The following is a 17,140-nucleotide window of genomic DNA, read 5'->3' as shown; positions in this document are numbered from 1 at the left end:
AGCACCTGAATTCATGTGTACAAAATGTGTCAACTCTCTTACAGATGGCATTGATGTAAAAATGAAAATAATTGATTCAGTGGTTGTGGTATAAGATCAATAATACACTAGGTTCCATTGAATGGTTTATTTTTTTAAGCAATTCTCCATTATCTGTTATCTAACATATTTGTAGCCACAGCATCATGCATGGTCAACCACTTCCACATCTGTGCAACCCCCACAGCCGGCTCTCACACAATGTCCTAAGTCCAAGGCTTACAATAAATTCTCACAGTAAGCCCACAAGAGACTTAAATCTTTTCAAAAAATAAAGTACAACACGTGACATATGTGTTTTACCTGACGCTTTCGCTCAGCCCTTTCCCGCTGTCGTCTCCTCCTCTCCCTGGCTTTCTGCAGAGCTCTGTAGTCTGGGTGCTGCTCAAGCTCGCGAGCTTTCTTCAGGTGGGCAGCAGCATGGGCCATGATTGCACCCTTCTACCTCTTGCTGTCTCAAAAAATAGTTTGACTAGTTCTGAAGGCTCACTTGGTTAATTTTCATCTATCTTGTACGTAAGTACTTAAACTCTTAAACCTGTGCTATACTGAATTGTAGGAAGTATTTACGCCTCGTGCTGTTTTACCACTGTGCTACCACAAATAAAAAATATAATCAGGCAATTTTTTAGATTATTTCCAAGTGATTGAAACAAAACAAACTCCTCAGTTTAAAAACTGTTGACTATTCCTCTCTTCTTCTTCAGTTTCCTTTTCCTCCGTCTTGTATAAGTTCCAAAAAAGCAAGAAAAAGCAGCTGGATTTTCACATTCTTACACGACAACACGAGTCCACGCATCCATGTACAATGCCAAGCGAAAATAAATCGTTCACATTCATGTGCACGAACATACGATGACTGAAAAGGGCTGGTGAATGATGAGACCAATGCACTCACTCATCACTGATCCTAACACACACTCAAACACACAGACACATGCACGCACACACGGAAAGACCCCGTCCAGATGTACATGAAAACCCGACTCCATGTGAACAGATGTGGCTAAAAAATGTGTATTGTACGCGTGTGTAGATGTGCACGTGAGTGTTAATGTGTATGTGAGCTACAGCAACAGGAAAGTGTTTATTGTGTAAGGGGTTTAGGAGGGCTGCATGCCAGCAGCCAGCTGACTGCTGCAGCCACAGCTACTTTCCCTACCGCTGTGGAAATGCTTCTCATTCTGAGGGACACGAGGGGAAGACAAAGTTAATGGGTGAGGTGGGGGGGGGGGGGGGGGGGGTGTGTGCAGTGGATTAGAAGAGGAGAGATGCAGGAAATGAGGGAAAAGCAGTGGAAATTAAAGCTATGTTGTGTAAAATTTGCTAATGTTATACCTCTCCTATATCATTATGAACATATGGATACTAACATAAACAGTGTAAAAGGATTTTCTTGACATATCAAAGACAATTTGAAACACTGTGACTTTAAAAGGACATAAAGGCAGATATTTTATTTAACTTTTGTGTATTAATGGAAAATGTAGCACCATCATCCCACAGCTGGCAAACAATATCACACAATTAGTTGGGTTTTCAAGAATCTCCATTTCTCAGACAAAGTAGCTAAAGGTTAAACTATTTGGAGGTTGCATTAGGATCCTGATTGTCTTCTCGTATGTTATAGTTAACCCCTGATTTACGGGCTTGTAAATTCTTAAATCGAAGCGGGAAGACTTCCAGCAGTGTTGCAGTTTGACTTCATTTCTACTGTACTGCAACCTTAAGAAATAACAGGAAAAGCAGACAATACAAAGGAAAAAGTTAATGGAGTAAGTTGAAACAAAAAGCTGCAAGGATGAAGAAAAAAGGGTAAAAAGATGGGGGGAAAAAAGGGTGAACTTGGGTACAGACTGTCCTTCGGTGAGCCAGCAGAGAAGATGGGACACACCACTCAGTCCAGAGGGGGACCAGCGAGCTCAGAACAGCAGCTTCCAATCACCTGCAAGTTACAGGCTTCCCCCCCTCCTGCATTGGGGAAAGTGGGTCGGTCTGAATCTCGACCGCACTGCACCCTCAGTACTGGTGGTTGATGGAACATAATTTGACAGCTTGTGTGTGTGTGTGTGTGTGTGTGTGTGTGTGTGTGTGTGTGTGTGTGTGTGTGTGTGTGTGTGTGTGTGTGTGCAACCACCATCCGTGTGTCAAGGTCTCTCTCTGTCAATGCCGCTAATGTTAGGAGTTTGAAATTTCAGCACCAGGGACAGGGACACTATCTCACACCTCTATTTCTGTTCACACATTCTGCCTGATGTGTTTTCGCAGGCTCAGTCAACAACGACGGCATCAGCAACATTTCTTTCTGCTAGTAATCATGAATGGGACAGATCTGCTGAATCACTCGACGCTGCGGTAACTGCCTAAAATGTTTTACCTTGATGCACCAGCGCTGAGTGCTTCATTTAGTTCCATGACAATTCTGCTGTTGGGGGATTTCTGCTGGATATTCTGCTTCTCTAGCACTCTCTGCTGGCGACGGAGAGAATAAGGCAGTTTTTCATAATGGATCTCAAATTTAACCCCAAAAATAGAATAACATGGTGTGAACACTGTGATGATGACTAAAAATGAAGAAAAAAATAGATTACAAGAAATAAAATGTATTTTTGCATTATTTTTCAATGAAAATGATTATCTATGCGTAATAGGGATTTTGTAAAGTAATCCTATTTTAGGGCTGCACAGTGACTCGATGGTTAGCACTGTCGCCTTGCAGCTCGAGGATCCCTGGTTCACGTCCCGGTCTGGGATCTTTCTGCATGTTCTCCCTGTGCATGCGTAGGTTTTCTCTGGGTACTCTGGCTTCCTCCCACAGTCCCCAAAACATGCTGAGGTTAATTGGTGACTCTAAATTGTCTGTAGGTGTGAATGTGAGTGTGATTGTTTGTCTTTATATGTAGCTCTGTGATAGACTGTTGACCTGTCCAGGGTGTCCCCTGCCTTCACCCCAAGTCAGCTGAGATAAGCTCCATCCTCCCCTGACCTTTATGAGGATTAAGTGGTGTATCGATGATGGATGGATCCTATTTCTGCACATGGAATCAAACCATTGCTCTTTTCAGGATCAAAAAGTAAATTTCAGAGTGACAGTACAGTGCTGGAAAATGACAGAAACAGACTCTTCAGTCTCAGCTTTGCAATGATGTAGATCAATTGCTATTTTTATGTGTCCATATTATCTTTCTGTCCCATTCTTTTAGTATTTTACTCACTTTAGTTACTTAACCAACGAGTGATGAGACAGGGCTAGAAAATGACAGAATCTTGATTCCAGCATTGTAATGACATGCCAATTTTTGCTATTTCTATGAGTCCATATTATTTTTTTATGTTCCAGAATTTTCATACTTGGCCTAATTTTTGCATTTTATATCTTGCATCCTAAAAGAAAAGGGCTATTATGCACTTATAAAACACAAAGATACCCTCCCCCATACCATACACCACACTGTACACACTGCAAGGAAATTTAAACCTCTAAAAGTGACAACCACTGTATTTGCTTGATGTCTTGAGTTTCAGATTTACCAGACCAAATCTATAATTATTGATCAGCCTGTTAGTTGATCCAGAAACAGGACTCTAACAGTAATAATGCTACAGTTGCTTGTGTGCATAAAGTATATCTCAAAGTATAAACTGTTCAGTGTCCATACATCAGCAAAGGCTGATCAGTGACCTCTATTGATCTCTCTTGCAGGATAATGGTGATTAGTAGAATACATTATAAACTAACAAAGAAACTCTGTGTGTGTGTCTGTGTGTGCTTCATCCATTTAAGAGTCAGATTACATTGACAGAGGACTCCAAAGGAAGCTGATGTGAGCTCTGGTTTCTATTGGTTTAGTGGATCTCGCACATGGGGAGAGGTTAATGGTCTGCTTTCCATTTTATAGATCCAAAGGCTTTTATTTGGCCCATTAGGATTCCATAATAGACAGATAGGGGAGACACAGAGACCAGCACACGCATCCGTGCACGTGTTTGTCCAAGTGCTTCAAATTGTGAGTGTTTGTGGCTACAGGTACATTTCCAAATATATGTCTGGATAAGAAAAAAGGACTGGATACTACCAAATTCACACTACAGATTTCATATGTTCAGGTTTCACTTACTGTTCTTTGTCCTTCGGGGTTGGTTTTCCAACAACATACAGAGTGTAAGTGCAATTCTACTGGGAAAAAAAAAATCTCCCAAGCAATTTAGCGCACCAAATGTAAGGGAGTTTTAAAATAGCGCTGCTCCATTATCATTACCAAGCAAAAAAAACTAACAAAAACATACAATTTTGAAGAGATAAATGCTGAATTTAATGAGCTGTCTTTATGCAAAGTACTTGTCCTTGTAAATTTATTTTTCCACATCATACTCACAGGAAACAAAACTCCCAAATACAGTTATCTGTTATTTAAAGTACACAATTTGCAGTAAATGAGAAAAAAAATATACAAAATTGATTTGCATGTGAGTTCTTCTCTGTTTTTGCTGTTACTTGTTTGTTTTGAATCTTGCTGTTGGCACTGTTGTTTATGATTGTTTATGTCTTCTAATGGAGCCACAGTGCTGACTAGTGAACTTCTGCTTGTGATGAGTGTCTGCCAGCATATAATGCATCAGAGATTTAATGGAGGGAGGATCTTTCTGTTTCAAACAACTCATTCAGACTTCTTTAAGCGTATACATTTTTCATTACAGCAATTTTCAACCTCCTCCTAACTGCTCTTTACTGAGAAATGCTAGTTTTCATTCGTGCTTACATTTGCTTGGTTTAAGTGGTGCATTGCACTGTTATCCATAAACTGTTCGTCTTATCCTGGTAAGTGAGTGTGTGAGTGACTTTTACAACCTACTGACAGTAATACAGCACATGACGTAACCAATAACCACTGGGCCCGAGGCAGGCATGGCTATTTCAAGAGGTGACTGGAAGGTCAAAACCTAAGAGACCAAGTTGTTTGCCACACTTTAATACATTTTCCATGACTATCACCTCAAGTGCATCACTGAATGACTTCTTCTAAGGAGACAAAAACTCTCACACGGAGGATAAAAGAAGCTTCTCTGCTGAAATACTAATTCAATACATTCTTTTCAAAAGAAACTTCAGATCTCAATGCCACAGCTAACCTTCTGTGTTGAGAGATGTTGTTCTATTATACACATATTGAGGAGAGAAAGAGCTTAGTACCATGAAAGAAATACATCCAGTACATACATAGCTCTTTCTAAAACTACAGCTTGTCATTTACAAATTTATGAATAGGTCAAACAAATGATCAACTATGGTTGTGAGGATAAAAGATGCCTTTTATGTATATACTCTAGCTCAAGATTAGAACTTAATGCAGAAACATCAGAGTAATCATGAAACTCTAGTCTTACTTCAGCAAGAAAGATGAGAATGTATTTCCTAAAATCACCAGTACTACATTTTTTGATATGTTTCTAAGCTGTTAGTCAGCCGAGATAAATACCACTTGCAGCCCAGGCTTCAGTTTACTTTATTGAAACAACCATCCATTATCTATCCATCGCTAAATCCTCATTAGGGTCACGGGGGGTTGGAGTCTATCCCAGCCAACTTAGGGCGAAGGCAGGGTCACCCTGGACAGGTCACCAATCTATCACAGGGCTACATATAGTGACAAACAATCACACTTGCATTCAACCTATGAAAAACTTAGAATTATCAATTAAACTCAGCATACTTTTGGGACTGTGGAAGGAAGCCGGAGTACCCGGAAAAAACCCACACATGCACAACGAAAACATGCAAATTCCACGCAGAAAGATCCCGGGAAGGCTGGGGCACGAATCGGGGTTCTTCTTGCTGCAAAGCGAAAGTGCTAACTTTAATTGAAACAATGGATTTATAATAAAGGCTACATTTTTCAGAAATCTGATTAAATATTTTTGTACAATCTCATCGTGTACAGTAGTAACACTGCAGAGGGTGCAATGTGAAGTAAAGCAACTGAACTCAAACACATAATGCTAAAACTTTTTTTTTCTGCTCAATACAAAAAGAAAACTTACCCAATTCTCATATTCAATTTCTCATCTACAACCAGTTGGTTTGATGGAACATAATTTACTCTGATTTAAGTCGTCTTGGACACGCTTGGGTTGTTTTTGTAAAATTGCACTCATAGAAAATGGAGTTTGTTGACATCAATGTGCACAAAAAAATGAGTGAGTAAAAGAAAACACTGAAAAGGAAGATCCATCCATCCATTATCTTTATCTCTCATTGGGGTCACGGGGGGCTGGAGTCTATCCCAGCTGACTTAGGGTGAAGGTAGGGGACACCCTGGACAGGTCACCAGTCTATCACAGGACTACATACTCAGACAATCACCCTCAAATTCAGACCTACAGACAATTTAGAATTACCAATTAACCTCAGCATGTTTTGGGGCTGTGGAAGGCAGCCGGAGAAAACCCACACATGCACAGAGAACATGCAAACCCCATGCAGAAAGATCCTGGGAAGGTGGGGACACGAACCAGGGATCTTCTAGCTGCAAGGCGAAAGTGCTAACCACCAAGCCACCGTGCAGCCCTAAAAAGAAAGATTTGGTTGCAAAAAGAAACGTAATGTCAGTTGTATGAAAGTATATTTGATACAGGAAGGAAGATGTTGAGGAAAACAGACACTCATTTGGCAGTGTCTTGCTATTGTTTTTATCTCTGATGCAGATGCACTGCACTACAAAATCACTGCATTTCTTAAATAATAAACAGTATTTGCAGTGAAAATTCCTGCATTTTTTTCACATGGTGTATATATATATATATATATATATATATATATATATATATATATATACACATAGCAGAAAAGCAAAATTTCACAAGTCAGGTCTCCACAATATCATGCAAACCCAGTACAATCTATGCTCAAAACAACACTAACCCCACACTGAAGCTCGTATGCACACAGAAACACACACTGCTCATTCTGTCCCTTTGTGGTATTGATTCTAAACTGCAGCTGAACCCTGCACCATATGACGGTAAGACGAGAAAATCAGCACTGCAGTTTTACTACCTGCCTGATTCATGGTATGTTCCCTGTTGAAGACGTTCTTAATGTAAGTGGTGTGTGTGTGTGAGTCTGCGCAGCTGAAAGAATGGAGATAAACAATAACTTTACAAGGTTTTCACAGGCTTTATGACAAGAATGACGCACAGCATGTGACATTATTGTGAGCTTCATATATCTACCAACAAGGTATCAAAAACAAAAGCTTAAAAAACAAAATGATTCAGCACTGAAAAAGCTGATATTGCTATGGGTGCTGGTTAATTTACTAGTCTATAAACTATGTCCGTCCTGTTTGTATCTATGTAAGAGACCGAACAAAACACAGAACAGTGTCAGCAATGTATTGGCTCACAGATATTATTTAAATGTCAAGTCATTTTCAGGCTTCTTTTACTGCTTAAGAAAGGTCAGAGTCATAAAGTACACAACACACACACTCTCCCTCCGTCTCTGTTTCTCACACAGCCAAATTACACAGAGTCAAATTTAATAGCGAGTGGACGCAACGGGCGGTTCAGACTCCAGACCAGACCACACCCAAACACACTGAGTAATGACACTGACAGATTGAGTGGGAGGGGCTGAAATAGAGATGAGAGGGAATAGAAAGATGCACTGTAGATGGGATATGTAACCTTGATAGAGTCACTTGATATGCCCAGAGAGGAAGACAACTGGAGGAGGAGGGAGTCGAGAAGACCACACCCTGTCGCATCTGAAGCACTACCATGTCTACACACCATCATACAGACGCACAGAAATGGAAGCATCTGATTTGTGACTCAGCTGATTTACCAGAAACATGACACGCTCCATTTGTCCTTCAGTGTTGCACCCACATTTGCAACCCTTCCCTCATCCAAAGATAGACAAGCAGCAGCCCTGCAGGCAGACAGCAGCGCCGCATTAACTGATTGCGAGCAGCTCATGCTTTTTTGGCTCCATTAGGCCACCAACCTTCAGCATCTTCTTTCATGGCAAAGTAGGAGCTCTGGATAAAGAATGTCCAGAAATGCAGCGTAAGCAGCTGCTCAGGTCCATAAATTCATTATTCACTTCCCGTAACCGACACCAGTTTATGAGGTGTTATATCTAAAAGCTATCAGTAAAATGCAATCCCTGCAAACAACAGCTGACGCCCAGAGCTTCTTGGTGATGCGGGGAGATCGGTAAGATACCTACTACCTTAGAAGTGGCCGTCATGCTAATTTACGGTTTTCCCTTTTTCACTCTTTGAAGTGCTGCCCAAGTCCCTTGAGAACACATGATGTCATCTTGCTGTTCCTGTTAATTAGATGAGTGAGGGGCCTTGAGCCCGTTGGAAAATAAATACTACACTCAAGTGCACGTGTCGCCCCACTGCAGATGTTTCCAATGTTAAGTAATATCAGTATTCCAGATATAAGGGTGACAATAGTCTGAAGAAGTCTGAGTGTTAGTAGAATACTGAAGCACATTTTGAAGCCTCACAGTCTGATGGATAAGCACACAAGCTGCGATTACAGATCTTTACAAGACAGAGCACTAAGCTACCTATTGAGACACTAACTGCCTAAATCAGTTGGAATTTAAGTAAGTAAAAGGATATAGGAGTTACAGATTTTTTTCCCCAAACTGACTTCTGAGAGCATTTTGTCAAAACTGGCTCAACGATAAAATCAGACACTGTGGAAAAATGATGTAAATGGTAGCTTGTGTGTCTTTAAACCCGATTATTCACTCCAGACAGTCAACAGTCTACACACAGAGAGCCGCTGCCGTCAAAAAATGAGTACACAGATAAATACAGTTTTTGTTTTAACACTCCAGCATTGCTAAAACGCTGGCAGAGTGTATCTCCGTCGGACGGCTGATCTCATCCAGCGTCAGATGACAAAGGGTATTGAGGCAGAAAGTGATTTTACCTCCAAGTTGAACGAATTATGAATAATGAAGCGTGTGACCTAAAATTCGCTGCAGCACACAGTCATACCAGGAATGCTGAGTGATGCTGTCAGACTGAGACACAGCAAAAAAACCAAAAAAAAAAACAGGCAGACTATTAGTCATACACATATAAGACTGTGTGACAAAAGGGACAAAATAAAAAAGATAGTCATAGTAGTAGTAGTAATAGTAGGTTAAACAGCAGGCACTTTAGGACAGACATTATGGTGACTTGCTGGATAAATTACGCTCCGATTCACCAAGTGCAGGGCTTAGAAGTTGCGGCACAGCATCTTCCTGCATGCAAAAAAAACAGCCTGATGTTTTTTTTGCTTCCATGTATATATGTGTGGGGTTGTTTGTCTCCATTCAGTGCCGTGAGCTATGCTCTTCTCAACAACATGGCAAAAGGCTTTGATGTGGGCTGCTGTGAGAAAAGCTTCACTTACCCAATTTAAACATGATGAGAGAGTCAGCAGAGAGATGATGGGAGGAGGAACATTAGGACGCAGCTGACAGGAGATAGAGAAAGTGCATTTACATGTAGGTGTTTCAGCACTGCTTCTGAGAAGTCCATTGATCACTAACCACGCCCTGCTCTCTCTCCCCCTTTCTGTATCCCTCTAACGGGAAACAGCATTATAAGGCCATAATGAATAATTGAGATCTAGAATGCCTCCTACTGCCCCAGTCCAAAAAACACCTGCCCTCCATGGAGCAAAGGGTGCTTCTAAAGTAATATAATATTTCTGGAGTCTAGCTAATATTTCTCATATTCTGCAGCTGTGGGCAGCTAATGCAGTTTTTCATCTGTTCTCTTTTGATGAACAACCTTTTGCCTAAATGAGAAAAGCACAATAAAGATGAACTATGACTCATCAAGCCATGCTATCTCTGCCCTTGAAACATCCATCAGGGGAAGATATGCCAGAGAGACGGTGTCAGACAGAACTAGGACATCCCAGCTGGTTATGAGGTACCGTGACGACCAAGAAGGACAGCTCAGGAAACGGAGTGTCAGGATGTTGTTTGTACCCAAATATAGACATTCTGATGGTCCACATGGATTTTGGATCCGGGACAGGAATACCGGTGCTTGTCTCACCACCATATCACCATTACAAAGTATGGAAACTCATCCGAAACCCAGATAACATTATATGAGTGTTGCTTGTACGTTGCATCACAGCTCATCAACAAAGTGGCTTCTTGGTATTTGGAGGGTTGACTGTCAAGCCTAATATGGACACCCTTTGAGGTGAAGTTGCTCAAGGGGAAGATGAATCTTTCAGGTTCAACTTTTAATGCTAGTTCAGAACAAGTGAAAGATTATAATACTAATTAGAAAATAATTTGTCAATTATTTAATTAGTCATTGACAAAAAAACATTCCCATAATCGTTCTTTAGAGCCCAGCGAGATGTTCTCAATTTGCCTTTTTTTCTTGTCAAAAAGCACAAAACATTACAAAGAAAAGCCTTTGTATTTGAAAAGAAGTAAATGAAAGGCATTTTTGAATTTTTAAAAAAAGAATAAAGCAATTAATTAGTTAGCAGTGGGTGTAAGAATTAGTTCTCTGTGTGCCTGCGTGGATTTTCTACAGGCGCTCCAGCTTCCTCTCGAAATCTCAAAGTCTAAAGACATGCATGGTAGGTTAATTAGTAAATCCATATTGGAGCGCATGGTTGTCTGTCTCTTTGTTTTAGTCTTAATAACAGTTGGCGCCCTGTTGAGGATGAAACCTGCCTCTCGCCTAATGTCAGCTGGGATAGGCTGCAGACAACACAATTTTACATCTTACAGACTTGAACAAGAATAACTAAAATAATTGGGAGATTTGTAAATAATAAAGACAATAATTGTAAGAGCTTCAGTAGAAATCAACTGGACTTCTCTTGTAGGTTCTTGAACCTTCTTATCCAAGAGGCTTCTTCAATTCTGAACTGAACTGAACAAGCCTCTTGGATGAGAGGTGAAATGTTTTCAAGAAACTACAAGAGAAGCCCAGCCGATTTCTACTAAAGCACCTACGATTACCATGACCTGGATGACTGAGAATCTACACAGACAAAGACAATAATTAATTGCAAACCTGTGTTGCAAAATTTATGACTTTATACAGCTAAAATACATTCTTATTCATGTATTTTCCTTCATGAACTGTAACAGTACGCCAAAGTACGAAAAGTTTCTAGTTTGGAGGTGAAGGTGTAAGTCAGACACAGGGCTTTCACCCAGGATACTGAGGTTCATGTCCCCTCTAGGCCCATTAATATTAATAGAATTTAGTTTTTACTCATTTAGAACAACATTGCGGTTTGGGCTAAAACTGACCATTTAGTTATGTTTCACAGGCTTGGTTTCTTTTTGCCAGGAACACTACTTGGTTAAGAAAATATCATGGTTTGGATTAAAATACAACTCTTTCACAGTATGTTTGAGGATTCTTTTCAATTTTCTGGGTAATCAGGATGATGAGTCTCAGTAGGCTGAAAAGGAGTGACAGTAAAATAAGAAATGTCAGAGATACACTATGTTGATTAGAAACTTATTTGTGATAGTTCACAAAGAAGAAAAAATTACGATACCCTTAAAATGTGGTTGAGAATTGACAAACATTTAGCCATGGGAACATAGTTTTTAGTAGAAAGGGCTGTATCATGCTGCTGGTTTCACATGCAGAGAGTGGGGCAGTGTAATGGACAGACATATCTTGCTGAATCATGTCTACACAGAAATGATTCTGAAACCATGCAGCAATTCACAGGAAACAATTATAAATTCTTAATGGTGTTTGGTAACCATCAGCAGATGTATAGAGTGGCTGAATTGTGGTCATTTACAGGTTTCTCTGTAGGCATTTATACCCAGGCACATGCTCTAATAGCTTTAGTAAATACAGATATCTAATACTCTATGTGTGAGTGTGAATGGACCCCAAACGCATCGTCAGAGAGCCCAACTGGTCTGATGTTTCTATTGGACGACATGCACTGGAAGATGGTTGCAGTCATATGTGGGTGTGTGTTCACGTAGCCGTTCTGAAGTAATGTAATGAAGGCCACGGCTTCATTATGACTCCCTTCCTGCAGAGTGCCATCATACCACTCCCAGTGGAGAACGTGCGACAGACAGATCGGCAGGCAGATACAGAAAGGCATAAGGGATGCAGACACGGGGCGGAAAAGAGAGAGAGATGAAAATGTCAAAGGCTGCAGTGTAATCTGACCTCTTGGCACGTCAGGACCTTCGTTTGGGGACCAGTGGGGAAGAGTGTGGGGCAGATGGGGAGAGAGGGAGGGAGGTATTTTTGCTGGGAAATGAGAGATGGGTAGGAATGGGAGCCAAAAAGACAAGGAGAAAACTAGGCTAAAGAGTTGAACCCCCCCCATGTTTTAGCAGCGAGAGGAAGTGAGGTTCTGGAGGTGGAAAAATGGATGACAATCTGAAAAGAGAGTGTGGTGGTTGTGGTGGTGGTGGGGTCACGAGTAGAGCTGGAAAATAATACAGAGAAGCTGGGGATCATAAAGCAAGTTCACTTAACAAGGGATCTTCCTGCCAAGCACTGAGTAAAAAGCAGGTGAAGTTGTTTAAATACAAGCTGTCTCTGGATGTGAGATGAGAAGATTCCAAAAGCAGATATCTGTCTTTCAAGAAAAAGAAATTTGTGATGTATTCTTATGCTCTGCCTGCGAATCTTCAAGGTGCAAATATTTCCATGATCCTGCAACAGAAACTAAATCTAGCCTTGAATTGATCTCTGCAAACCGAGCTCTAAGTATCCGCTATTCAATCACAGGAAAGACGGCTGGCGCAGACGGAGAGTTGACATATTATGACGCAGCCTATGTATTGTTAAGACAGAGGAGAGAGCCGACTGCAGAGAGCAATCATTCAGCAGCAGCCCAGAGCAATGTGCTAATGCCCAGTGACACAGGTCCAGTGCAGTGAGCAGAGACATGGAAACACAGTCTCCTGGCCAGGAAGAAGCTATTTTTCTCCAAGACAATCACACGAGAGACAGGCAGTATTTTTAGACCTGCAACTAAGCTCTTAGCATCACAGCGTCCCTTTGTCGTTTTCTCTTTTTGTCTCACATACGTAGATCTGTCAATGTTGAACTCTGTCTCAACATTGAGACTTACAGAATACTGTTTGCTGCATTGCATCCTTACCTATTAATCTGTGTTTGTATCTGTTTTATCTATCAGAAAGTCTCCACCAGCTTAAAGAGTCAGCCCCAACAAATCACAAAAAACATGTTTTCCAGCTTAACTCACGGCATGTAATAGTGAGGCATCTCCTCAAACTCAATGCAGTGGAGATGAAGGAACATTTAAGAACTGAAATTTTTTTAAAAAATGCCATTTTAAACAACTCAACAACGATGCTCTGCTAATTCAGGGTGTATTGCAGTGAACAGTTTCAATTGTAAGACACTGTGAGCAAAGGTAGGAAAGGTGACAACAATCCTCAGCAAGGTCTGTGAAATTGCTGAGTAACAAGGTTGCATTTTCTGTTAAAAAAGTTTTGTTGAGTTGAAAAAAATAAAATCAAGACTACCTACAGGACTAGATAGTGTCACGTACTCACAAGAAGACACATTAGAATGGCACTTCTTGTCGCAAAGCCTGACGGTTGGTGCCATATTCTTTCTAGCTAGTCAAAATAATCCACCACAAGTGACTGAAATAAGCTGTTCTATATACTGAGGGTGAATAAAATGAACATGCAATTTGGTCTGGATTGTTTTAAGTAAAGCATTCACTCCAGTCTGCAGCTCCTCCAAGCTTCTTAGTTCATTGCTGTGGTTTTAATGCATTTTCCTTTTCACTGCTTCTCACCAAACTCAATTCCAGCAGCAGCAGCAGAAAAGCAAGAAAAATGCTGATAAAACCACCGCCTGCTACCAACAACTCTTTGCTGGCGAAGACACTACACCATCTAGCCAGTGGAAAACTCAGAAGATGGAGGAGATCAAAACAGAGGTAAAAAGTGAATTGAGATTAAAGGTACGTTTGTCAAGTGGCCAGAAATATAACTTCAGGTGCATTTCGTCCATGTCTACCGGATTTGAAACACAACTTTATACATGGCTAGTATGTGATGGATTCATGGTAAATAAAACTAAACAAGTAATTCAGCTTTAAAGCACCAATACCAAATGTCTACCCACACAGGCAGGTGTTGACATTTATTTTGCCTGATGAGACCTGCATGGTAATATAAAGCAAATATGCTCAAAGAGAAACAACTAATCTCTCATTCTCCTGGATGCACTGTACAATAAATCACTGATGCTTGCAAACTACTCATTACTCACTACTCATTACCAGCACACATCTTGTCAGCTTCAACTGAGTTGGCCTTTAAAAGATGGTACAAGCGTAAATGTTCAAAGTCAGAAAGCTACCTCTGTTCATTTTCGTTATTTTTGTACTTTAGTCCTCCACTCTCTAATTCTACCTGCAGTTTAGTCATCACTAATAGTAAGTTCTGATACCAGCCTGGAGGGGAAAGCAGAAAAAAGGAAAAAATCTCAGTCAGACCAACCAGTAGGAGTCACTAATGCCGTGACAAGGACATGAGTATTCACGAACCACTGCCAACTTCGAGACACTGCTGCTGGGGGCTAAAAATGGATCTCTGCAGGGGTAAATAATTATTCCCCCCGCATCACCCAGGTGCCTCAGAGACAGAGTGCGACTTTAGCAAATCTGTACCTTAAACTGTCTTTGTTTAAAAGGTACAAACTTTGTACCTTTACGATGGATCAAACAGAACACATTTACTCTCTGGGGCCTTTCATGTGTGAGATTTGCCCTTTTGAAAACAAAAGCGAACCTCTTGAGTCAAGTGGTGTACAGGGAAACAGTGTGACCTCTGAAGAGTCAGCAGAACTCATCTGGATTTAGCTGCCAAAAGAATTTCTCATGGAAAAATACTAGAATTCAATGCTCAAACAGGATCATTTCAAATAAAAGTAAAAGTGTGCTTCCATGTCAAAAACTACTGAAGATTAGCTCAGGGGATCACAACCGAAGAGACGTGTTAATCCAAGTTACTTAGGCGAAGTTGTAAGCCTTCACACTTGACAGAAATTAAGAAATCTCCTTATTATTACACAGCTCATCAAGATGAACACAAACAAATGTTGTATAAAAGTAACAGTTCAGACACCAATGACTAATCTTTTTATCATCTGTCTGTCCAAACTACATCACAACATCACCTCTTGTGCACAATCATGCAAACACCTGGATGAACAATGCCAATTTGGATTTTTCAACCTTGAAAAAAAGAAAAATTCCTAATTGCATTCGAACATCCAATCAGAAATACCCCACCCTAAAAGAAAAGTCTAAAGTGCGTGTCTTTGTGTCTCTGTATGTGTGTGTGTGTGTGTGTGTGTGTGTGTGTGTGTGTGTGTGTGTGTGTGTGTGTTTGTGTGTGTATACAGTCCATTACTGAAATCACATTAGCCTCAGAGAGTGCACTGAGACAGGAAACAACCCTCCACCATCTCCTGACTTGCTTTCATTGAATACACAAACACACACAATTACACGTGATCAAATCTGGATGGTAACACTTAGGAGCCATTTTCCTGTTCATAAAACGCATTTGTGGAAAAAACAACAACTTGTGGATGTAAATGAGGTGTCCATAAAGAGTCAGTTTTTCTTATTAAGCTCATGTATGAATTTATATGTGATGGTGCTGCTGGGTGCAAGTGAAGGTGAGGAGGACGGACAGACAAACTTAATGGCAAAACAGCCCAACCCATAAGTGCACTTAGAGGTACACACACACTTTACAGCATTAATGCATCATGCTGGAGGAGAATCACAAGCAAGCAGACTTTAAATAAGTGCACGTGTCACCATCTGAGATAGTTTGACCACCTAAAATTCACAGGAATCCAGTGCTAGATACACTATCTGCAAAATGTCATGTTTTATATGGAAATGCAAATGAAATACACCCATAATGGGATGCTCATCCTCTGCAGAATAAAGGGTAAAAGCTTCAGCGGTTCATTTGGAGTTGTTAACATTCCCCACTTGAAGCCTGTTCCAGTAACAAGAGTCAGTGCAGACCTGCTGGTGTTTATTTTGACGGCCACAACAACTGGCACACTTGGCCTGTTCGGGTAACAATCGCACTCCACACACTATCATCAAAACAGACCCTGCAGAAAAGCTTCCCTCTCATTAGCAGCTAATTTGGACGCAGTTTTATGCAACAATCTGAAAAAAAACGTCAGATCTGCATTCGCCGATGTGGTAAAGCAACGGCAACGCCTTCGCCTAAACAAGCGCACAGCATAAGCAGCGGTTCGTGCTGCTCGTTAAACGGCTCACTGGGCCACTTAGCGCGGGGAGCGGACACCCACCTGCCGTATACGGTTCTGGTGCAGCGGCGGCGGAGGTCCACCCTCCGGGGACGTGTTGCTGGAGGAGGCCGTTTTCAAGTCACGGTCGGAGCCGCCGCCCCTGGAGTGACTTTCTTCGGGGCTACTTGACATTCCGTCGCCTGCTGGCTGCTGCTGCTGCTGCTGCTGGAAGAGACGCGGTCAGTGCGGGTCCTTCTCGCCGGTGCAAGGTGGATTTCTGTGCGGGCCTCACAGTCCACGGGGCTCGGCGGGGCCCCGGATCATTCTGCGGCGTCAGAAGCAGCCGGTGACTAAACGTGACAAGAGCAAAAAAAACAAAAACAACGAGCGATTCTTCCAGAGTGTGAAACCAAAACGAGCGCTCCTTCCGCGCAGGGATGCTCCCGGTGTGCTGCTGTGGCCTGCGCGTGTATGTGTATGGACACGTGAACGCGCTTCGGATGCGCTTCCCCGAAACTCCGCAGGATCTGTGCTGCCTTCAAGCACAATTGGAAACCCTGGCCGCGCAGAGTGATTGTGGTGCAAAACTGGACATGGTGGGGGCTCGGAGCAATGGTAAAACTGACGCTATTGCCATAAATGTATTTCAGAATAATCAAAACAGCAATCACATTTTCTACCACTAAGCAGAGAAGTGATTTATGTGGCTATAGTAAAACATTTGTCTGCACTTAAATGCACCATCAAGCGGTAGTGGGCTCCTGTTTTGCTTATTTTTGTGACCCCAC

The 17,140-nt window shown here is 41.4% G+C and overlaps 1 protein-coding gene across 7 annotated transcripts in view; it reads right to left on the bottom strand.

The window, feature by feature from the left end:
- The window catches only part of ank2a (ankyrin 2a, neuronal), an 80,633-nt gene extending 63,825 nt beyond the window's left edge, over positions 1 to 16,808 (bottom strand). For 5 of the 7 annotated variants that reach the window (XM_035952430.2, XM_035952451.2, XM_035952450.2 and 2 more), the window contains exon 1: positions 343 to 820. In XM_035952430.2, the coding sequence (XP_035808323.2) occupies positions 343 to 468 (126 nt within the window). In that variant the 5' untranslated portion in view covers positions 469 to 820. Of the gene's footprint in view, positions 1 to 342; positions 821 to 16,412 lie in introns of those variants that run through there. The other 2 variants (XM_055009789.1, XM_035952436.2) reach the window with 2 other exon arrangements.
- Positions 16,809 to 17,140: the final 332 nt, after the last annotated feature.

Source organism: Amphiprion ocellaris, chromosome 4, assembly GCF_022539595.1.
Source record: "Amphiprion ocellaris isolate individual 3 ecotype Okinawa chromosome 4, ASM2253959v1, whole genome shotgun sequence".
In the NCBI taxonomy this organism is placed as follows: domain Eukaryota; kingdom Metazoa; phylum Chordata; class Actinopteri; family Pomacentridae; genus Amphiprion; species Amphiprion ocellaris.
Note: the sequence above shows the minus strand (reverse complement) of the source record. Positions and strands in the feature narration are given on the sequence as shown.